Source organism: Ostrea edulis, chromosome 5 (assembly GCF_947568905.1).
Source record: "Ostrea edulis chromosome 5, xbOstEdul1.1, whole genome shotgun sequence".
In the NCBI taxonomy this organism is placed as follows: Eukaryota; Metazoa; Mollusca; class Bivalvia; order Ostreida; family Ostreidae; genus Ostrea; species Ostrea edulis.
The window spans coordinates 33,116,122-33,139,865 of NC_079168.1; the positions used below are offsets into that span (position 1 = coordinate 33,116,122).

Consider the following 23,744-nt stretch of genomic DNA (forward strand, 5'->3'; position numbering starts at 1 on the left):
AAACGAAACGTGCTCGTGGTCAATTGAAACGGTTTTTGATTTTTTCTAGCTGCAATAATGTAGCCCTATCCAATTTTTTTTATTCTGACGTTTTCGGGATGAGGCTACAATTCCATAGGATCTCCGTAATGGTGCAAAATAATTTTATGAATAACCGATAATAAACTCTGCAGTGTGTATTAGTCCCAAATGTTGTTTACACTTACACCAAAAGGAGTACCAACTTTGTGCTCGGGCATGTCTAATAAAGGTGTTTTTCATTAAATATAATGTACAGCATGCAAAATTCTTCGTCTGCTCCGCCATGCTTGTTATCGCGAAATCTCGTAGGTGGATCTAATGAAAAAGCTAAACATTGACAATCCGCGCGAAAATGTAGTTACTTGAGCCACTTCGACAAAGAAAGGAAAAATCATATTGTTGCAGAAAGAATTTACACTCTGCTGTTCGGTTTTTAACTTGATATTAAATTCAAACCTTTTCAATACCGACGAAATAGCTTTCGCCTCCATACTTGTCCATTGATGTAAATACTACTTTATATGACATATGCAAATGGCTTGACAATCGGAAGTTGAAACTTAGTTCATCAAACATGGCGCACAAATGAATCGAGAAATTGGAATTTATCGAAATTGTTGAAAACGGTAGAATAGAGCCTCACAAATCTTAAGTTGCAGGTTGTAAATTTATATATTGACTAAGAAACATAGAATATCATTTTATTTACGTAAAGAAACACATTTTCTTGTTTTTTAATATTCAAAATACTAGTCAATTTTAAAACTTTTAATAGTTGTTTTTGAACATTTACAATACTAGACTTTTTATGAACATGTAGACTTATAAAATTAATTTAGTTCATCAGGTTTAAGAAAGACAGTCTTGATAAAATAAATTGATGGTTCTATGATCAAGCTTCATTGATGGCCAGTTATTTGAATGGTGATGACACCCAAGATACTCTTCTCTTTACTATCATGCTTGGGAACATCTGAAAATAGACCTCTATTCAGGGGTTATAAATAGTCATTCATACATACCGGGTATTGAATTTAAAGAAAAAGTGTATTTCACATTTATTTCACTTCTATGGGTGGTGCTGCACTATCTAAAATTGCTTCTGTGAGTGGTCCCTCATTACATTTTTATGCTTCTATGGGTGGTTACCCAAAATTTAAAGTGCCTTCCCCGGGTACCTCATATGTTTTAATGGAACAGCCCTTAATGCACTCTGGATTGTTTTTCGCCTTATTTCTTTGAATGAAACGGTTTTCCCAATTTCATGCAAATGTTGCTATTTTTCCCAATTGGAAAGGCCCAGGCCCTTGAAATCAAGACCATAAAAAATCCCTGCCATCAGACAAAGTGTTTGCTATTCAGTAGTGGCTGATCAGACTATTCCGTATCAGCAGTCAGACTCTGACCTGACAATTGAAATCTTTAGTTTGATGACTATCGATTTTTCTTAATACTACAGTGTCTACCAACCGATAATCTGATGCAATATCCTCCTCCATAATTAATAGGTAAAACGCCTCCAAAAAAATCAGAGAACTCGATGAAAAAAAATCTTATTTATTTTTTAATATGAGAATAACTAGGATTAATGTTTTTTTTATTTCAGTACAAGGTGTTTTACATGAGAACAATTTACATATGAGAAAACAGCTTCTCCATTTTCGTTTTGATGTGCAGTCTTTCACATTCAAATCTTATTCACTGTTGATATTTACAAAGTAAAATTCTCCCCAGTGGCTTCCGAAGATATTTCCATCACATATACAAGCAATACTACTTTGACCCCTTTCTTTGGTATCAGGAGTTTTCGTATTTTTTCTCCAAATAATCCACCCATTGCTGCAGTGATTTTTTCTTTTCTGATTCCTGCAACAAAAACAATGCATTGATATAAAAGTTATCAATCCTGCCAAACAAAGTAAAATTGGCTGTTACATCTGCTTGCATACTGTACATAATATGTTATATATTTGAGAGGATTTAATTAGATTATAATCCCGTTGGCAGCATTCTACAAATTTACATACCATGTTACCTCTGTTGTCCAACATGGACCAAGAGGCAGATTTTTTTGTCATAATAAATAGTGCGTTGGAAAACGCATTATAATGAACATAAAAAAGATAAATGAGATTGGAATGTTATGGGTAGAATTCAGTAAAATGGATTAAAAAGATGTGGGATTATACATCAATTAATAAAGCAACAGGAAGTTAAGCACCAAGTCGAATGGTGGCAACATGAAAAGAAAAGGGATATAAAGCTTTAAGTGTAAATGGGTTCAAGTTTCCTCCGGAAAAAAATCCATCTATTTTAACTTTAAATGGATCATTATGTGGGAAATGTATCTGGTGTTTCAACTTGGACACTAGACGATATACAATTATATAAAAGTACATTTTTCAGACTGGGGTCATGGGTAAGAATAAAAAACAATTTGAGCTCTGCTCGTGTGATTGCTCCTTTGCCAAATGCCCGGAATACAGAAGTGAGAATCATGGGTCTTTCAGATATGAACATAAAAATAGTGGTCCCATGTTGCAGCAGGCGTTGGCATGATAAAGAACCCTCACTGCTACGGCCCAGAGTGCTAAGCATAATTTCTGGTACTTCACCTACAACTGGTGACGTCTCAATATGAGTGGAAAATTCTCAACGGGACGTGAAACAAACAATCTTGAAGGAAGGTATATAGAAAATAATAAACCTGTACATACTCATGAGAAATGGAATCAAAAAGTTTACTTACATCCACTTCCATGGCATTATCTTCCCCGTGTCCACCAGTCACACTGATGAGAGATACGCTCCCCTCCCAGGGGTAGGACTGGGGCACTGAAAGGGTGCAGATGACCGTTCCCCTTTTCCCTAAAAGGATCCTCACTACACCTTCCTTCTGGATCCAGTCTACAGCATGCCTGAAAAAGTCACAAGATGATTGTTACACCCATTAAAAGAAATCAGTTACTCAGTTAATGCACAATATTTTTTTTTATATATAACAGAATCCCAAGTTTGGTGCCAAAATACATGCATAGTTTTAACAGTACAGTGTATTTTAATTTAAAAAACACAAACCTACAAACAAATTTTTGCCATTGATATCTTTACCAGCTACCGTTATTTCCTTATGAATGAAAGGTAGTTGTGAATGAAGTGCATATGAATCTTGATAAGAATACCTAGTAGTATAGGGATGACAATGAATATTTATACGAATATTCAGTATACTCGAACAATTTGAAAAGAGTGATAACTTTGATCAGAAGAGCACTAGTGTTACCTTTGAAACATCATAAAAGTTGTGTATTTGATGCTTTCATGGGTATTTTTCACGCTGACTGAGTAATCTAAATCATAACCTCACTACAATTGTTAGGTAAATTGTAATTGATACAAAATTCAATGCACTCTTTGTAATTGTAGGAGTTGTTTTTGTCCATTTCTTTATCGATATACAGTCAACCCTTGTTATCTCAAAGTCGATGGGACCGAAAAAAAACTTAGAAATATCCGAGGGTAGATTACTTAAAGAATAAGTGGTTGGGACTTTCAAATCACTTTGACTTATCCATGATACTCGAGATATCTGTGTTCGAGATATTGAGGTTCAATTGGAACTGGAAAAATTCCATTATTAACTGGATATTGACATCTAAGTACATTCCTCCACAGAAATTGACATGTTTAATCTAATTGTTGATTCAAACTATTATTATTCAAACAAGAGGTACTGTGAGCAATGCTCACTAAGAATACCCCCGCTTACCCCAATCTCCCAAAGGGTGTTGTTAATAGGTATAAATTACCTCTTTCCTGAGTGTAAAAATATGGTATGCCTTTGTAGAAGAAAATGGAAGATATAGTCCGAACACAAATCCATGTTATAAACAGGCTTTCAAGCAGGCCCTTATTTTCCTACAACAGCCCTTATTTTCCTTATTTGAGCTTTAGAATCCTAAAAAAGCCCTAATTTTTTGTTGAAATTCCTACATTTTCAAAGTAAGTGTTGGAATTTATTAAATTTAGTCTTAGTATACTTTCAGAAAATGAATATGTTCATTAAATGTACATCTCAGAAGACATCTGGATAGTTATTAGCTGCAGAACTGTAGCTCTCTGAAAAAATATTTTGACATAACTGTTGAAATAAGGAACTTTTCCCTCATATACATGTAAGGTATGTTCTAAGTGACCTTGACCTTTACAAAATGACCTTTGTCAGAAAGGCATTTGCCTGTTACTTATTTGTGTGAGATCTGATCAATACTTGTTCAAAACTGTTGAAATAAGGAACTTTCTCCTTATATAAGATATGTGATAAGTGACCTTGATCTTGCCAAAATGAGAAGTCCCTGTCCCAAGGATTATTTGTGATAAATTATGATCAATTTCTGATAAAAGGTTTAGGAGGTATGAGCTTGGACGAACGTATGGACAGACACAACAGTGGCTATTTTTCTCTTCAATACTGCAACAAAGAAACACATGAAAACCAGTCAAAGTTCATTGAATGATTTTTCCTATATACCTCTGTGAAAGCTTTTTGATTTCTGACACAATGGGATAGTAGGCAATCCATCGCTCCCGCAGGGACTGAACCAGTAAAACCGGATCATTCCACTCCACTGCAGGTTCAATCAGATCCTCCGAGGACAGTGACTGGTTATCCACCTAAAATGGTCACCACTCACATGTTAAAGCTAGCATGTCCTGATATAATGCAAGGTTTGTTAACCCTTGTACTGCCGGTCGTCGATAAATCGGCGACCCAGATAACACGCTCACAGTGCCGGTCGTCGATAAAGTGAGCACCGCCATGTTTTTCATTCACTGCCGGTCGTCGATATTTAGACTTTCAACATATGACGTTTTCTTTCTTATTTTAACCAATGAAATAAAGAGAATCTATTCACCCCGACTTGAAATACTAAAAATAGAAGAATTTATTTTTGTTTCTTTGTGTTGATTGGCTTATTCAGGGAATTACTAATATCATATTATTAGAAAACGAAACCCGAGTAGAGTGCTTTGTTACGAGATTTGAACAAGATGGAGGTTGTAGAAGATGTGATGGATGGAAACGCTATTTTAGACCAAGTAGATGCCGAGAATAGAGATTTTTATAGAGAAATATTTCTAAATGAAGATTCGGACGAAGAATTTCTAGGTATTAACCCGGAAGATTTGGAGAACGATGAAGGAACCGCGGAGTTTGGAGACGCATGGATTCAGGGTAATCTCGATGTAAACGCCCCCGTCTTCCGAGGTGAGAGGAAAATGAACATTGTTTTAGACGATGACTGTGAAATGGTAGAGTTTTTTAAACTTATCGTCACAGAACAGTTTCTTGAAAATGTTTTGGTGCAAGAAACAAACAAATATGCGGCCGACTTTTTTAACTCGCCACAAGGAAGAAATCTGAAGCCGCAATCTCGTTTTCGGAAATGGGTAGATGTTGACATTGATGATATCAAGCGCTTCATAGCCATCGTGATAGGAATGGGACTGGTACAACACCAAGACATTCATGACTATTGGAGCAAAGATGAAATGCTGAGGACTCCATTCTTTGGAAACACAATGACAAAAAACAAGTTTTTGTTGATTATGTCATTGTTTCACCTGAACAACAATGACAATCAAGTTCCCCGTGGACAAGATGAACATGATCCAATTTTCAAAGTGCGCCGAGTATACGATCACTTTCGTCAAAAATTTGAGGAACTTTACTCTCCTGGTGAAAATATTGCAATTGATGAAGGAATGATTGCAAGGAGAGGCAACCTTTCATTTCGGGTGTACATGCCGAACAAACCAGATAAATTTGGAGTGAAGTTGTTTATGTTGTGTGACTCCAGCAATGGGTACTGCTCTCGCTTTGAAGTGTACCATGGTAGCCAGGAGAATCAGTCGGACAAGGGGAAGATATATGATCTTGTTATGCGACTGATCACCCCCTATCTTGGACGAGGACATAAACTTTATGTGGACAATTATTATACGTCCTCAATATTGTTTCATGACTTGTTCCAGCGGCAGACAGGAGCCTGTGGGACCATGCGTGTCAACCGCAAAGGAGTTCCTGCAGACCTAAAAACAGTCAAACTGAAGAAGGGTGAAAGCGTAGCAATGACAAATGGTACACTTCAGCTGCTTAAATGGAAGGACAAAAGAGACGTGCACATGTGTACAACATTGCACTCTGCCGAGTTCATCGATGTCCCAGACAAAGTCGATAGGACCACAGGAGAGGCAATTCAACACCCCCACTGCATTGTGGACTATGATAAATACATGGGAGCAGTAGACAGATGACCAGATGATCTCCTACCCAGCATTCAAACGCAGGACCCTCAAGTGGTGGAAGAAAGTATTTTTTCACCTGCTAATGATGGCAACATTAAATGCTTACCTCCTGTACAAGGAACATTGTGCAAGACTTGGGAAAAAACCAGTCTTGCATCGTGTGTTCAGAAGAGAAATTATCAAGTCTCTAGTAGGTGAAACCAACCCCCAGCCAACTCAAGTCCGAGGAGCAGTCAATCCAAGGGATGTGGAACGCTTGACTGGTCGTCATTTTCTGACCAAAATTTTACAAAAGGAAGGACAGAAGTCTAAACCTTTGAGGACCTGTCCAGTGTGTTCCACAACCACAGGAAAACGGAAAAGTGTTGGAGATGGCAGGAAAACTGTGCGGTCGTCATACGAGTGCAAAATATGTGATATTGGACTGTGTGTTGACCCTTGTTTTAAGTTGTATCACACGTCGAAGGACTATAAACAGGCTTACAACTGTCTTCAGTACCAAAATGTGGAAAGTAGTGACTCTGAATGAACTGATTAAGACAATTCACTCACAACTGAGTTTAAATTTCAATGGAACATTCAGTGTAGTTGTTCTCCATTTTTTTGGTTGCATACCACCCTGTGTAAATTGTGTTTTATGGGCAAATTTAACAAGTATTTGAGGGTAATTTAACATAAATATCCAAAGGAATGATTATAGAATAAAGAAATATAAAAATGGTGCTGTCAATTTGAACAGAATTAATTAATTAAGAATAAATTTTGGGAATTTACTGCTTTTTATGTCAATAATTGTATTTCATTTCTTTATATCATTTTAACAAATCAATATATCAAAAAAAATTCTTCACAATCTTGTTCTTTGTTTCTCTCTACAAAAAAAATTCACAGATTGTTATCAGCAAAAAGGATTAGAAAGAGGTGATAATTAAGATAATCTGCAGCATGTGTAATTTGAGCAGAAATAAACAAATCAGCCTGGCACAGTCAGCGGTTGGAGCTCCTTATCAGCTTGGCACACACAGACACTGTTATCTATAGCATCACTGGCAGTACAAGGGTTAATACTTTCATTTCAGAACACACCTCTGACACCATGAACACACCTCTGTAATTCTTTGACACCATGACCACATATCTCTGACATCATGACCACACCTCTCTGACATCATAATCACACCTCTATGACATCATAACCACACCTCTCTGACATTATAACCACACCTCTCTGACACCATGACCACACCTCTCTGACACCATGACCACATCCCTCTGATATCATGACAATTCTTCTCTTGCACATATAAAACCACACCTCCCTGAAAAATTGACCACACCTCTAATGACCTTACCTCAGCCCCCTTTAGATACACTCTACCACAGTGATCTGCTGCTAGATGCATTGTGAGATGAAGACTAAGATCTCCATCTTGTCTTTGACTAAATTCCAGTCGAATGGTATCTGGATACTCTGTAGGAAGCACTCGGAGACCCGACAAACTTTTCACATATTCCAGCACTTCTGTATTCCTATCAGAGAAAAAATTTAATACAAGTACAAAAATCAAAATGCCAATTACAAATTAGACTTCTCAGAATGAATGACCTCACTCCGGTGGTCAAGTAATTACAGGTACAAAGAACCAGTCACTTGCCATGTTAAAATGCAGATTTCATACAAATATAATGAATCAACTCGAGTAAAAAAAAAGAAAAGAAAAAAAAAGGTAAAGAATGAGTATATAAAAGTCCTTTTTACGTATGTGTTTTTTTTAACCCTCATCGTGATATTACTCCAGGATTACTGTAACAGTAAAATCATATTTGCATGTACATGTTGTATCAGAGTGACACAAATGCCCCCACTGGCAACAAAGTTTAATTCTAGGACCTTTTATCCGTTTTACTCGACAAGTGAAATGATGATAAATGTAGTTTAACATCTATATCCCACATGTTAATGAGATAATGAGCAGAAACCGAATTATTTGAATTTTTTAAAAATGGAGTGATGATGGAATAGGGCAACACTATATGTCCCTGTCATTTCATGTCAGGGACTTAAAAATGTGATTTAGGAGGACAGCGCTGTGGGTACATTTAATACATATTGGACTTACTGTTTGATTTTTTCCTTTAATATTGAGGTCTTCTTGTCTGTGAAGGTGAGATTTCTGTAACTTTGGACTTACTGTTTGATTTTTTCCTTTAGGACTGTGGTTTTCTTTAATGTAATGATATGAGATTTCCGTAACTTTGGACTTACTGTTTGATTTTTTCCTTTAGGACTGTGGTCCTCTTTAATGTAATGGTGTGAGATTTCCGTAACTTTGGACTTACTGCACAGTTTGATTTTTTCCTTTAGGACTGTGGTTTTCTTTAAATGTAATGGTGTGAGATTTTCGTAACTTTGGACCTACTGTTTGATTTTTTCCTTTAGGACTGCAGTCCTCTTTAATGTAATGGTGTGAGATTTTCCTCTATCCTCTTCCTGTTTGCCGATCTTTTCCTTGAGGGCTAGTACGTCTTGCTGTAGTTTGTCGTGACAAGCTTTAGCCTCCGCTAGTGACGTCCGACGTAACGCAGTTTCTGACTCTACTTGTTTTCTTGCTTCTTTCTGTGAAACGGATACAGACGAACATGGTACACGGACAGAAAACCTACGAGTAACTAGCATAAAAAATTTAATTTTATGTGCTATCTTTCATATTGATCCATGTGTATTGCATGAGAGGAGTTGGAAATTATGTTAGACAAGTTAAGTACTCTGTAAGTCCGTAACTGGTAAACTTTACTGCCATGTCGTAATGATCGTGTTTTCATGTATATTGCAGGATAACCTCTGAGGTCAAGAAATGAGATATAAAAGTCAAGGCATTAGTTAATTAAAAACGAGAAATGGAACCAATATAGAATGAAGGATTCTAATTGATTTGATTATCATTATACAAAATGCATGACTGACCAGTTCTTGTATGGCTTCCTTGATATTCTCTGGGACTTCCACTTCAACTGTCCTCAAGTCCTGTATCTCTTTCTGCTATAAATAGTAACAAGAATTACGTCCTGTATCTCTTTCTGCTATAAATAGTAACAAGAATTATGTCCTGTATCTTTCTGCTATAAATAGTAACAAGAATTATGCTTGAGGATGTGATTGCAATACACAGCAAGAAAGTAAATTCTTTAAATTTTTTCCCCACATAATTTAAATATCTGTCAAAAAAATATGCCATTCTATGATTCAAAGGTCATTAAAATTGTAAGCTCACATAATACATTGAAATAACAGCTGACATTTGTTCAAAACATGACCGCATCATTAAGTATCCACCTTACATTCCCCATTGTTTTTAATTTCGTTGACTGGCTGGGTTGCTTAAACATCAGTCCTACATTTTCTATTGTTTTTAATTTCATTGACTAGCTAGGTTGGGGCCATAATACAGGGTAAAAAAAATTTCATGGAAAAAAAAAAAGAAGGCATTTTTTCCCCTTCAAAATCACAATAGCTGAACAATAGCAAGGCCAAGGTGACTCATGTAAGCAATGTGGCCTATGAGCCTCATTTTGAATTTTATAGTGTTGTTGTCAAAGTTTGAGTTTTATATGTTGATATCATAGTTTGAGTTTTATATACTAGCGGGAAAAAGAAACTGTGCATTATAAGATTTAGTATAATTTTTCTATATTTATTGTTCATATCTATAAAATCTAAACAATCGATAAAGGTGATGTTTTTGAACAATATCGGATAGTACCTGACTCAGATACATGGACTTTTTCATGGTTAGTGAACACATGTTGTTTATTGAAGTGTTCGTACGCACAAGTTTTACTGGCCAATACTGTTTGGAGTAAGAAGTGTAAAAGATTTGTTTGGACACTATTCGTTAAGAAAAGCACTTTAGTTTTGACAAAGAACTAGAGCCATGAATAGCCAAAAATGGCCCTTAGTCAGAACAAGATATTATTCTCGGGGACAGAAGCCAAGAATATATATTTTTCAAATGTTATCCTTTTCCCGATATCTGTTCATTTTTTTTTTTAGGTTATTGACGTTCAAAGTACCCATTGTTTTGGCCAGATTGTTATTGACGTCGCAATTTTGCAACATAACGTCACAATTTTACGTTTCACGTACTTTTACGTGAAAGTTCTCTAGGTATAAAAGTGAAACAAAAACACTATTCAGTGCAATTTAATTATAATATTGTAAATATTTAAATCTGTCTATGTTAATTCTAGGCTTAATTAAAACACACACCTATATAGTATACTCGTACATCTCTTTCTCCTCTCTCTGTTTGTCTCCTTCCCTCTCTTTATATTTTTTAAATTTTTATATATGCAACCATTCAACAGTTTTAAAGTAATATTAATTCAGTACCTCTTTACTTAGCTGTTATTTAAGTATGACATAAAGATAAACCCAATCCCAATATTTTAACTGTATAACCATTTATTGCACATACTGATAGTTTTTTTTAGGGGGGGGGGGGGCATCTTAAAATGTACACGAAAACACGGTGGATCCAACTGTTGACTTACGAATAAGATCTATTGACCTAGATGTATGTGCGTTTCAATATTACATGTAGTTTATGTTGCATATTGATCACTTCTTTTAACAATCTTTTATAAGTTTGCGGGTTTTAATTTTTATTATTTGTTTGGGGGGTGTTATTATTATCCCGCATGTACATGTAAACATGCCGAAAACAGTAATAGCCAGGCTTCGGACAGCGGCGTTATTTCAGACGCACTTTGCTAAATGTACAACTTTGGACATTGAGTAAACATTTTAATCCTATGTTTCACTTTTATTTGTGTTTTGCTATATAGGGAGTTACGTTTATGATGTGTGTGTGTGTGTGTGTGTGTGTGTGGGGGGGGGGGGAAAGGGAAACTGTTACAAAAGTAGCCGTACATGTACAGAATAACACATGAACATTTAGTTTAGCCATATGGATATAATTTATTTTACATTAGGCTAAGAAAATGTTCACGTGAACTAATCATCAGGTAAAATATGTTCCATTTATTTAATTTCATTAGTTTCCTATTCGGATCATTTATTACAATAATATCTAGACCTGTGTGTATTTCAAAATGCCTTAATTATTATCATTAACTCCATAACATCTATGAAACGAATTCATTAATTAAAAAGTCTTATTCTGATATTGCTACAAATAATAGAACCAAACTCCCTCCTCGCATATATTTGGTTAGTGTGCAAACAAAATTAAGCGGATGTTATTTTCACATAAATAGAAACAAGAATTTTATCAACCAAGGGGTTAACTCCATGGTGAATTAACACATCTGTAGTTTGGCATCCACCATAATATTTGCTTATTTTAACACTTTCACATTTCTTCCTGTCATTAGGTTTAGTTCTTATCTTACATAAAATGCATGAGGGAAACCTTTCTCCGTTATCAGACACTTCCTCCATGTTACAAACACTCAAACTAAATTAAGCAGGACAGTGGTTTAATAATGTGTTCAGTTCTTCCTTCTATAATGCTTAGTAATATTTTACTTAATTTTGTAGGATAATATATTTAAAAATAAATACATCAACTTTTACTTCAGGAACGAGTGTGATTCATATGTTCACCTCTATTTTAATCAGTATTAATGATATCTTCTTCTTTTTCCCATTTGTCTTTTTTATTTCGTTATAAGATTTGTGGTTTTGAATATTTGCTGTTGAGACTGAATTTTCAATGATAAATATAATTGAAACAATGAAAATACACTATTTTCGTTAACATTTTTTTTTTCATTTTCGAATTATTCATTATTATTATCCCTTTTTATTAACTGCCTTGTATTTTTGCTAATTAAATCAAATGTATCGCTAGACTAGCGTGGTGCAGATGACATCTGCGATTCAGAATACAGGCCTGGAGGTTATAAAACTTTTTGAGCACGTTTTCATACTCAAACTCAAACTCCGTGCTCTAAATCGTATTCACAAGTGAAGTTTATAAAACTTTCATAAAATCATTCTCATACTCAAATGGAGTACATGCTCAAGATTTTTCAAGTATGCTGGGAGCTTGCTCAGAGTTGTACTCAAAACAACCATGACTGAGTTTGAGTATGAGTATGGTAAAAGTTTTATAACCTCCAGGCCAGGATTGGGCCAATATTCTGTTCACTGATGAATCCAGATTTCATTTGGATAGCAGTGACAGTCGTTGTGGAGTGTATCGTCGCGTTGGGGAGTGATACCAGGACGCTTGTGTTGTGCAACATCGACAATTCGGTGGAGGTAGCGTTATGGTGTGGGGTGGAATAACAGCACGTGAAAGGACCCCTCTACAAATTGTCAATGGAAATCTCACCGGCGTACACTATCGAGACGAAATTATTCAGTGCCATGTGATACCCTTCATACAGAGACAGCAAAATCACATCACTCTGCAGCAAGACAACACAAGGCCACATGTTGCACGTGTAGTCAGGGACTTTTTTTGTTCAACAGAATGTCGATGTCTTGCGTTGGCCAGCTGTTTCCCCTGATTTATCGCCGATTGAGCACGTCTGGGATGAAATGGAACGACGTCTACACTGTTTACCAAATCAGCCAGTGACACCATCTGATTTAGGCCAGGCTTTAACCAACATCTTGAACAACATCCCTCAAGCATTTCTGAACACTTTAGTGGCATCAATGAGGCGCCGTTGTCAAGCATGCGTGAATGCAAATGGTGGTCACAGGCGTTATTAATTTTGTTAATTCAAGTTCGAATACCAGTGTCTTTCGAGTGTGCTGAAATTGATGTTATTCGACGTTAACATTAATGGATTATGAAATGTTGTAACGAATACATTTGTTAACAGTATTACAAAAAAATCAAATTTGTTCATTGTTATTTATTTATTATTTTTTCATAAATTAAATAATGCAATTTCTTTTTTCCGCTAGTATATGTTGTCATAGTTTGAGTTTTATATGTTGTTGTCATAGTTTAAGTTTCAAATGTTGAAGTCCGTTTGAGTTTTATAGTGTTGAAGTCATAATTTGAGTTTTATATGTTGATGTCATAGTTTGAGTTTTATATGTTGAAGTCATAGTTTGAGTTTTATATGTTGATGTCATAGTTTGAGTTTTAAATGTTGATGTCATAGTTTGAGTTTTGAGTTTTATATTGTTGTGCATCAGACTTTTACATTTAAATTCTCACTCATGAAAACTTTTCCCCACCTACAATATAACTGTCTATTGAGATGTCAATCCATGACAGGATATCAAAGTATTTTCTAAAAGTAAAAAGTCCACTTTCCACTTGCAAATGGACAATTACAATAAGAATGAGAGCGTACATATGTATTCTGCTAAACACATTGAAATCAGCTCTCATCTGCCTTTATAAAATTCTGTTTACACTTTGTAATACCTTTTGATGTCTTTTCAATACTTCCTTTAATTCTGATAGGCTTGTCTTCAATTTTGCATAACCTGCAAAATGATGTCATGATTTATAGAACCTTATATCAACATCGCAATAAAAAAAAATTCATTATTAAAACTGTCCTCAAAAGCTGTTGTATCAAGTCTTTGCAACTTATATAATCAAAGTACTGAGAGTACTGAAACAAGGTGATGAATGATGCAATATAAAAATCTGGTAAACTCCAGCTCTGGGTTAAACAAGAGCTGCCATATCAATGAACGTAATAATTAAATCTGGTAAAATTTAGTGCTGGATTAAAACAACAGTTGTCATATCAAGGAACGTAATAATTAAATCTGGTAAAATTTAGTGCTGGATTAAAACAACAGTTGTCAAATCAAGGAACGTAATAACTAAATCTGCTAAAATTTAGAGTTGGGTTAAAACAAGAGCTACCACATCAAGGAACATAACTATCATGCAATGAAATGTAGCACTGTATTACCTATACAGATGTAAAGGCTTGTTGATGTTAGGGCTGAAACGATACATTCCCTTCACAATACGATACGTATTGCAATACTTATGCCACGATTCAATATTTTCAATATGATACAATTTACAGAAGAAACAAAATATAACTTTGAAGAAAAATTTATTTACGAAGATTCACATTCATAATTTTAAAAATAAACTGTTTCCAAACTGCTGAACGGCAACGTGCCTGTTGGCTCTGTAGTAGTGATGGGACATCGGTTCACTTTCATAATCGATCATCGGTTGGAATCGATTGCTGCTTCCGATGCGATTTTCCGATTATAATCGGATGTTACATTTTTACTATATCAAGCATAATCTTCAATTATATATCAATTAGCTAATATCAATAACTCAATATGATGTTTTCTATGTTGTCTTGATGCTTTTGCACTTTCTATATAAGCACCTTAGCTTTGTGCTGGTTGGATATATAACTAGCTCATAATTATGATGGATGCCATTGGAAGGTGAGATTCATATCCATACTGAATCTTACACGGAGATCAAAGACGGAAATTTAACTATATATTATTCAAAATTAAAACATAATAAAGTACTAGTGCAGATTTGTTTTTTATTCAATACAAAGCATTACATTTCTTAAACAAATAGTTAACAGCTCTTTCTAGGAGAGAAATAGCAAGGTAAACTAAACACCAGTATGATGTAAAACTCAGCATTTTAATCTAAATCTCTACTGTCTCTGGCTTAAGCATAATACCATTCAATCTCTCACCAAAATTTACTCATGTTTTTGTTCAAGAAAATAAACAAATCTACTATCTACACTCAGCCTACTTCTCTTTTTTGACACCAACCCACCAGCAAGAGAAAATACTCTCTCTGATGGCACACTACTAGCTTGAACACATAAAATCTTTTTTGCAAGAACTGCTATTCTGGGGAAAAGCATTTCATTTTTTTGCCACTACTCTAGAACTGTGAGCCCTTTGTCATCTTCTTTCAATGCCATCCCCAGGTAAAGTCTGGTCTCTTCAAAATACTAGAATATAGTAAAGTATGTTCAAGAAAATTCGGAATTTAATATCAAGTTGCATATGATGCGATCGTAAGAAATGAGTTATGGCAGTTATAAATCAGCAACGTATATGATAGAAAAAATATACATATGAAACAAGAATATCGTGCACATGATTCTGGTGTGTTGCACTAAAAAATACGTGCCACATGTCAAAGTATGAAAAAATAAACTTACCAGTGTTGGTGTATTCCTTGTAGCAAATACGGCACACGGCTTTATTTAGATTTAGATTTAGGTTCGTTTTACTTGGAGGTAAATTGATATCTACCTTCCGAAATACTTCCATACTTCTGACTTCTTTTTCACGCTCGGGTGATCATATATTCCATTGTTTGATGCCATTTTTTTTCCTGGCACAGGTAAAACAATAACGGAAACGGTCTAATTCCGGAATGCGCTCTATGAGATGTGTGGATCCGATGATTGATTATGAAAAATAATAATCGATCATCGGAATCGGTAGCTTTTTTTCGTCGTTAATCGATGTTTTCTGATTATCAGTACAACACTACTCTGTAGTTTAAACTGGTTAAGCGTATTTTGTTAGACTCGAGGCTAACAATAGTCTGACCGTTATCAGATGCCATTTTGTCTCTCATGCATGTTAAAATAAGAAGTACAGGTCAAACCTGATGTAATTTACCAAGCCTGATTTCAGAAAAGCGTATCAAACTAGGCAATGAATCAAACTTTGAATCAAGCGTTTATATTGAACAGTATCAATATTTCGGTGAATTGTTTCAGCCCTAGTTGATGTATTAAAGAATCCAGTCTAGTTTGTTTTGTATGTTAACTACAATGAAAAACATGATAATTAGCATTACAACAAAGCTGCAATGAATCATCTCACATACAAAACAAACTAGACAGGGATTCATTTTATTCATATTTGAAATAAAAATATAACATCGACATATATGAAAAATGCTGCCCAATAGAAATTGAAACACACATGTCTTTTTGGTACAACTTACTCTCTTCTGCACAAGCCACCAGTTCCTCAGCAACAGCCTTCTCTTGGTCAATGGATGTTTTACAGGATTTTATCTGATTGGAAATCTCCAACACCTGCTTATCCACTACAAAGTGTAAATCACGCACAGACTAAAAACACTGGACAAAGTACCACTATGTCTGTGGGTTCGATACAGGGGGCATTGAATCTTGATAGCTTTACCCATTTTATTAAAATCACATTGGATAGATCAACATATGAAAGAAGTATATCTAAAGCACATTTAAATCACTTTTTTAATGTAATGTTTGTTTGTGGTTTGGGAAAAAAACCCCACATGCATGTTTCTTGTAATTGGACTGAACTTTTTTTCCTTCTTTTTCTGCAGGTCAATTTCTCTTGTTCAATCCCCCCCCCCCCCCCCCCCCCCCCAATATGATTGTACAGTATTTAAACCTGCTTTTTTCATTCATGTTGATATGTCAAACACAAAATGCTTTAATTTTTGTGTAACTATGTAACTAAACAACTTATCATGAATAAACAAGCAAATTGATAAGTCAGAAAGAGCCCCACAAGGACTATGTTAGAGGCAGGCATGATGTAGAAAGTTGAAAGTTCTATCATCTTATGGATATTTAAAAATTAAAAAGTCCTAAAACTCTGTAACAACAAAGCTGATAAATATGGAAATCAAAAGGGGTCTTTCTCTGCCTAACCAAAATACTATGTATAAAATCTACGAAAATCTTCTCAAGGAAATTTTAGATAATGCATGCCCATAGAAAGTGTTACAGGACAGAGTGATTATTATAGGGCACCTGCTATATAGTGGGCCCTACTTACTACAGTACGATGACTGCAGTGCTACTTAAACACTGATCTAGGCCTATCACTCACTGATCTAGAAATTGCTTCAAATCTTACAATCTTTGCATCACAAAACAAGCCAGAATCTAGTAAAGATGTCGCTAGCTTCTAAGTTTTCATAAGATGACTTGCCTTGGTGATTTTGAGTTGGCCAACTACTCATGTTTTGACCAAGATACTTCAGGAACATTTCCTTGGACACTGTCTGCACTGAGAATGCCTCTTTGATATGCATCTTTAGCTATTCAAAATCAAATGCACAATACATAATAATACACAGTTCTGAATGCATAATCAGTTACCATGGTGATATCATAAAAAACATTTTCAATCAAATCAGAATTATTGAAAAACAAATAAATCCCAATTGCAAAATTCAAAATCCTGCATACATTCAAAAGCATTTTATATATGCACACTCTGAAGGAAGAAACACTAATAACATTGTCTGTACACTCTGTACTCCCTTTTGATGTTTGTGTGTATTTTATTCTTACAGTAGATGACAAAGCGATCTTCGTGTCGCCCATCTTTGAAATCCTCCAACAACATTGAAACTTCGAGAGATAAATCCTGGCGACTTCCAAAAATAGCGAAAGTAAAATTTGGAATGGACACGATTTTTGTTTCAGAAAAAAAACAAAAAAAACCCGCGCGATTTTTGGACCTGGGCCCTTTTTTTGGACCCGGCCGGTGGAGGGGAAAAAAAGTATTTTTATTTTTAGCCCAATAACCACACTGTCTGTACACTCTGTACTAACAATAACCACACTGTACACTCTACTAACAATAACCACACTATCTGTACACTCTGTACTAAGAATAACCAAACTGTACACTCTGTACTAACAATAACCACACTGTACACTCTGTACTAACAATAACCACTCTGTACTAACAATAACCACACTGCACTAACCTCTTTGAGTTGAGCTGACTTTGCAGTCAATTCTTTTCCATCAATCCTTTCAGCATCTTCAAAATATCTGTGATTTTCAACTGTATTTATTAACCTAAAGTAAACATAAATAAAATATCATGGCAAGAAATTAGCATTTGGCTAAAGATTATAACATATGTAACAAAAAGTTAGTATATATATAAATTTCATCTGGGGAACAGCCCCCCCTTTTTTTTAAGCTTTGACACAAAAAATAAACCACTTCTGACTGTCTGTTTTTGTATTTTTAATAAGTACATTAAAGATTTTCGATAATTTTAAAATTTTCTCAAAGCTCTTGAATTAATGCACTGGGCCTATAGTTAACAAGTGGATAAAACTCATGTGGGATTGGAAAAATCAAGACTCGCTGCGAATCTTGTCCCATTGGTGGAATTCCCCAACCCCTCCCATACACCCAAACTAAGTCTAATGAATGATTCTTTTAGTAAGCAACTCTACCCCCCCCCCCCTTCAGAGAGAAACTATCCCCAAGTGACAGGCTTGGGGTAATTTATGGAGTGGAGTGGTGGAGTCATGGAGTGGAGTCAATGAATAAAATTCATGTTTATCATATACAAAATACACATTTACAAACCACAACACAGGACTTTGATAGAAATGCTTACAAATAAAATAAACATGCATTACTGAAGGAAGAAACTGACCATGATTTTGCAACTCTTAACCAGTAACCTTTTGTTTGAAATTTGATTACTGAGTGCGTGTATTACATAATCAGTGACATTAACCAGGACAAGTGTAGTGATTATGCAGATTTATACAGGCAGTTGTTCTAGGTGGGAATCCTGAAGGCAAAGATTCTGGTGATTTGAAAGACCCCGACAGATTTTACTTAAAAAAAGAAATGATTAATATAGCATTAGCGTAATTTGACTATTTGCATAGAATAACTGAACTTGAATTATGGCCATGATGATAATGCAGCATAACTAGCAAAACAAAAAAGATAAATTGAAAAAAATTCATGCAATGTTTTAACACTGCTGTGGAGAGAGGCTAAACCCTCTAGTAAAAAATACTAGATTTACTCCTGTCAATTGATCAATAATATTGATAGGTAATATATCAATCTATAATTCATCAAAAAATCCTCAGCTATATTCTAATAAAAACACATGAATGGGAAATGCCATTGCCATTAGGCCATGCAGTGCACAGTGTTAAATTGATGAAGTGATTATCTGACATTGCAGGTCATGACCTCAATTTTCCTCCCACCAAAGGGGATGAAGGGGCTTTGACAGATGTCTGTGAAACTATAATTATAAAGTAGAACAAACATATTGAACCAAATTCTGGCACACCTATTTGGATGAGGATGTTGAGTTACATTACTCAAAAATAAAGAGTGGCAGTTGGGGGATAGTAAAGTTATGAAGCACAGAGACTCTGCTCCATGACTCCACAAATTACTCCAAGCCCAAGTGACAAGGCCTGTGGGGATCAAGTTTTTGGTGGGCCGTGGCAAGCAACTTCACCCTTTAGTTAAAGCAGTGAGACCTTAGCTGCAATAATGTAGCGCTCTCCGACTTTTTTTTTTGAGGGGGAGGGGTCTAACGAAAACGTCAGAATAAAAAAAAAATCGGAGGGCTACATTATGATTATTGCAGCTAGGCCTAGTTAAACCTGAGCATCTCGAGTTAGGGGAAATCCACACGATATATAATAAAAGATATAAATACAATTTCACATTATGAATAGATCTAGATCTATAAGGTTACTCGTGAATCTCCTCTGTCGATTTTTCCAACTCATCCATTTCTGCCGACATTTTGAAAATGCCGCTAAAAATAAAAATAATCGATAAAGATATATTTTTTTTATTCAAATTTAAGCACTGTAGCAAATATTTTGCTTATGAATTTGATCAGTCATAAAAAATGTCCACATGTCAAATTCTATCATATGCATTGGCCTGGCTGCCCCAGTATCGTATTTGAAACCTTTAAAAAAAAAAAAAAAAAAGTGGGGACACGAGAGATAAATTTATCGCTTTCCACCTCCGGTGTAAACAAAGATGGAGTCGCCTGCACATGACAAGCCTAAGAAACACAAGAAACATAGTAAAAAACACAAACAAAGACGCCATTCAGACAACGATGCCTCCACAGAGGACAGATACAGTGACAGAAGAAACGGCAAGGGTGGGCGAAAGTCCAGAGGTATGGTGGGCTTGTGCAGAGTCTGAAAAAGTCTGAATATATATGATCTGATATTTTTGCTCTCGTCGTGTCGGGCACTAAATCATGACTGATAAAAGAAAATATCATTCTTGATGACAATGTAGTTGTATTTGATTAATATTTTTGTATTTTATATGTTGAAATTTACCCAGTGTACAATCAATTTCCTTTTCTTTATCAAAAAGAAGTAAGCAGTACAGAGCCATAGGAAGCAAGGCCTGACCATTACTATAGCAGTATAGGCCCACTATATAGATTTACCAAACTTTATGTGCGTCATGTCTCAATAATTTGAAAATAGGATTTTCTTAATAAATAGGAAAAATTACAATTTACAGGTCACTGAATAAAAATTCACATGGGATACCTGCCAGTAGACTGGCATACATCCATATATATATATTATGTATATATATATATACAATAAAGAAAAATAAGAACGCTGAAAATAACTCTTGAAGATTAAAAATGAAACCGGTTATTGTTGGCGTTCTGAGTTTTCTTTATTATACTATTACTTGTGTAGATATTTACTTACATTTTGGATTATATATACATTGAAAACTGTATAAGTTTTTTTTCTAAAAATATATTTAGATGAGCGTGGAAAGGAGTCATCTTCCTCATGTTATCACAAAGAAGGCTGGAAAACTGACCGCAGAGATGTGGAAACTGACCGCAGAGATGTGGAAACTGACCGCAGGGAAAGTGACCGAAGAGATGTGGAAAGTGACCGCAGAGATGTGGAAAGTGACCGCAGGGAAAGTGACCGCAGAAATGTGGAAACTGACCGCAGGGAAACTGACCTCAGAGATGTGGAAACTGACCGCAGAGATGTGGAAACTCGTCATGGAGAGGATGATGTGGATTATGGCTTCAATTTTCATGATTATAAATCATCTCTTAATAAAATATTTTTTAGGGAGGACAGCTTCTTGAAAAGGTGAGTATTTTACTGTTTGCTCCTTTATCCTAATATTTATGCATTTATATATAACAATTTACTTCTGCTCTGTTGGCTTTAAAGATACTCTGTAAATTTTCATGGTATGAACTTCTCCACTAACTAAAATTCTTAATAAGCTAGAAAAACTTAAATACAGAATGCATTAAAATGGAAAATAACAACTCTTAAAATACAAGATTACGACTACATGCACAAGCATATATTCTCAAACCCCCCCCCCCTTCAGAAAAAAGACCCAACCAGTGATTTTTCAAAAGGATCCTGTGGCTTTCGAATTGGGAAAGATTGTCAACATTTTGATCAGATTGGGAAAACCTAGTCATTATTGTAAACATACTAAATATATCAAATCAAACAAGAAATCAAACACTCATTGATGTCATTCTTCTTTTAATTTACATATTTAACTTTCTTTTCTTTAAGCTCTTAAAATTTTCGACTATTCTTTCTAAATCATCTAGAATTGATGCGTCTTTGTCATGTCATACATTGAACTTATTTTTTAACAAACATGTTTTTCGCCAGTTTTTATTATTGGGAAAAGTGCAAGTTAAATTGGGAAAAAATTGGAAATTTTTGGGAGGGGGAAGGGCCGATATTCAGACCTAAAATGGGTCTTAAAAAATCACTGCCAACCCCTCCAAAAAATATCCCTATGCTAACCAAAATTATGTGGTATATCATTGCATGTTTTCTTACAACTGCATTTGTACATGTAGGTATCGTTTTTAATCATGTGAATTATTATTACTTTTGATTAAATATATCAACCCTGACATTTTTTTCTCACTCTCCAGGGGAACTACAGAATATGATGACTTCTGGAATTTTTTGAAAAAATTTCAAAATTTTCAGAGGAAAAAGATTGAGTCAGGAAAAGATTCAGGTAAATAGTTGGCTAAAGGAGTTATTGGGGGAGGAGGGGGTAAATTCAACTTCCTTTAATATGTAAAACATTTAATATAGAATTAGATTGATCAATGAACACGATGAAGCGGTTTGATTTGTGAAGAGTAAATGAACCTGCATGATGTTAGTGTGTGTTTAATTAGTTTTTGCCAGGAATTGGTTATTGTCATTTATTATCAATGAAAAAAGTCCAAGCATGCTGTGTCATGCACAATTTTACATGATATTAGGCCCAGCCTGAAAAAGTTTACATATTTTTTTTTTTTTTTAGATATTAGCTTTAATCTGATATTTGTGTCTTGCAGCTAAAAAGGGGGAGGAGTGTAGTGAGGGTAAACTTGGATTTCCACTTCATTATGATAGAAGATACAGAGTAAACATTGGAATTATCAGCAAAAATGTGGAGGATTATTTACGGAGAGGAAAGCTTGCTGGTAATTAAAAAAGACTGCCTTGTTATATAAAATCTTTTTTTGATTTGGCAGAACAGTCTCTCTCTCTCTCTCTCTCTCTCTCTCTCTCTCTCTGACTATCCTCTCTCTCTCTGACTGACTCTCCTCTCTTTGACTATCCTCTCTCTCTCTGCTCTCTCTCTCTCTCTCTCTGCCTCTCGCTCTCTCTCTCTCTGACTCTCTCTCTCTGCTCTCTCTCTGACTGACTGACTGACTCTCTCTCTCTCTTTGACTGACTCTCTCTCTCTCTGACTCTCTCTCTCTCTCTATCTATTTCATGAATAACAACAACAGCGCTTGGAGCATTATGTACTGTTACACATTATCATGTCCTATACTTACAAAAAAAAAAAGTCCTCTGGATCATACATACTGTAACACAATATCATGTCCTATGTTTATAACTAAAAGTGCAGAAATGGATAATTGTTATACAATTCATTCTTGAATTACAGAGAAAATAATTGCCTTACAGATTGTGAGATTGAGGAGGAATTGACCGTAGATCGAGTTCGACAATTCAAGCACATCTTGTTATACTATCTTGATTTTCTACAAAAACAAAAGGTATAATTTGTCTGTTACAAGTTAAATGTGTGAATCATTTGAATGCAGGATCATTATCCCCTGGTAACGGGATCATTATCCCCTGGTAACAGGATCATTGTCCCCTGACAACAGGATCATTATCCCCTGACAACAGGATCATTATCCCCTGGTAACAGGATCATTGTCCCCTTCTTCAAATACACAAATTTCCCATGGCAAAAACTTCAGGTTGACCTTTTTTAAAAGTGTTTAAAGGAATATATCTTTTTTTGATTTTGGTCAATCTTATAGGATGGTCTAGCTCTTACACAATTAAAAATCTACATGTAGGTTCCTATTGATTTTCAAGATGAAACTTAAAAGGTCTGGGTAGCAGAATTAATCCTTGTGAATTGAAGATAATGCATGCATTCTGTGTCCATTATTTACTTTGAAGAAGTTGATTCATTGCTTGACTTTATCAATACTAGTACAACTACTTGGATGGCAAATCTGAATTGAGGTACGATGTGTATAAAGATCATGAACACAATGACTTCTTCAAGGATGTTATCTTGCACAAAGATCTGGG

At 35.2% G+C, this 23,744-nt stretch overlaps 2 protein-coding genes across 2 annotated transcripts in view; one reads left to right on the plus strand and one right to left on the minus strand.

Moving 5' to 3' along the window:
* Nucleotides 1–1,564: 1,564 nt before the first annotated feature.
* Nucleotides 1,565–20,188, minus strand: LOC125651471 (uncharacterized). Its single transcript, XM_048880094.2, has 11 exons — nucleotides 19,835–20,188; nucleotides 18,069–18,162; nucleotides 17,282–17,390; nucleotides 16,299–16,403; nucleotides 13,746–13,807; nucleotides 9,296–9,370; nucleotides 8,751–8,947; nucleotides 7,683–7,860; nucleotides 4,553–4,695; nucleotides 2,771–2,939; nucleotides 1,565–1,887 (listed from the first exon to the last, which is right to left on the minus strand). Exons 1-11 carry the CDS (start codon nucleotides 19,882–19,884, stop codon nucleotides 1,819–1,821), a joined length of 1,251 nt encoding a protein of 416 aa, XP_048736051.2. The 5' UTR covers nucleotides 19,885–20,188; the 3' UTR covers nucleotides 1,565–1,818.
* Nucleotides 20,105–23,744, plus strand: part of LOC125651465 (probable ATP-dependent RNA helicase DHX34) — a 29,347-nt gene continuing 25,707 nt past the window's right edge. Inside the window, exons 1-5 of the mRNA XM_048880086.2 lie at nucleotides 20,105–20,275; nucleotides 20,894–21,239; nucleotides 22,061–22,149; nucleotides 22,478–22,606; nucleotides 23,100–23,191. Of these exons, the coding sequence (XP_048736043.2) occupies nucleotides 20,131–20,275; nucleotides 20,894–21,239; nucleotides 22,061–22,149; nucleotides 22,478–22,606; nucleotides 23,100–23,191 (801 nt within the window). The 5' untranslated portion in view covers nucleotides 20,105–20,130. The remainder of the gene's footprint in view (nucleotides 20,276–20,893; nucleotides 21,240–22,060; nucleotides 22,150–22,477; nucleotides 22,607–23,099; nucleotides 23,192–23,744) is intronic.